This window comes from Penaeus monodon, chromosome 33 (assembly GCF_015228065.2).
Source record: "Penaeus monodon isolate SGIC_2016 chromosome 33, NSTDA_Pmon_1, whole genome shotgun sequence".
Taxonomy (NCBI): Eukaryota; Metazoa; Arthropoda; class Malacostraca; order Decapoda; family Penaeidae; genus Penaeus; species Penaeus monodon.
Genome location: NC_051418.1, coordinates 12,844,745 through 12,845,620, shown reverse-complemented (window position 1 = coordinate 12,845,620; position 876 = coordinate 12,844,745). Strand labels below are relative to the sequence as shown.

Here is an 876-nt window from a genome sequence, read left to right as displayed (position 1 = left end):
CCCTTCCCTCGCCCCCCCCTCTCTCACTGATTGAGTTAAAATTCATCGAACTTACTCTCTTTTAAGATATATTTAGATATTTTAAAGCACTCTCAAGAAAATTAATTTCGACCTTAATCTTATGGAAATAAATCATACTATACGGCAGTAAACAAGTGTAATTTTGTCTATTTGTGTAGTTTAACTCCCGAAGTTGTCTGCGTCAGAGCTCAAGGATTTGGCGTCTCCGCGGGGTCTCTGACATCATACTAGTTAATTAAGGAATTCCAGAGGCGTGTAGGAACTGGATATGTCTCGATATTTCTCCCCGGATCGAGGTACGTTCACGCGAAATTCCTTTGGCTGAAAGTTCACATTGAGAGTTCACAATGAGAGTTCACATTCGCATTTACGAGTTCAGTCTACTGAGGAGCAATGTCGAGAGTCCCTTTCTGCGACTGAGATGGGCCTCGCAGCTTTAGTTCCGAAGGGCGTGGGTATATCTGCGGGTTTCTTGTGGGGGAGGGGGAGGAGGCGGCACCCGTGACAGGAATGCTGCGTCGACGCCTTCGGGAATCTATCGCCGTGGAAAATGCTTTCTTTCTGAGGGAGAGTGATTACAAAGTTCTTCCGAGGCGCGAGTAAGAATGGTCTACTTCCAGAGGCTCTTTCAAAGACGCGGACAGACGAGACCTTCCAGAGACGCGAATGTATGAACTGTTCCATTTGTGAGTCTCTCAATAGGCGTCAGTAAGGAGGATTTTGTTCCACAGGTACGCCTAAGTGAGTTCTTCCAGAGGCGAGAATTATTTAGAATTATTTAGATATTTCCTTTTTATTTCAGAGATGTAAGTTCGGAAATTCTCTTTCCTCCAGAGATGCAAGTGAAGGAGAATT

General features: G+C 44.7%; 1 protein-coding gene across 1 annotated transcript in view; it reads left to right on the top strand.

Annotated features, from left to right (window-relative positions):
* Positions 1–876, top strand: part of LOC119594252 (nuclear hormone receptor FTZ-F1-like) — a 9,624-nt gene that overhangs the window by 1,955 nt on the left and 6,793 nt on the right. Inside the window, exons 2-3 of the mRNA XM_037943321.1 lie at positions 401–476; positions 824–827. Coding sequence (XP_037799249.1) covers positions 401–476; positions 824–827 — 80 coding nt within the window. The remainder of the gene's footprint in view (positions 1–400; positions 477–823; positions 828–876) is intronic.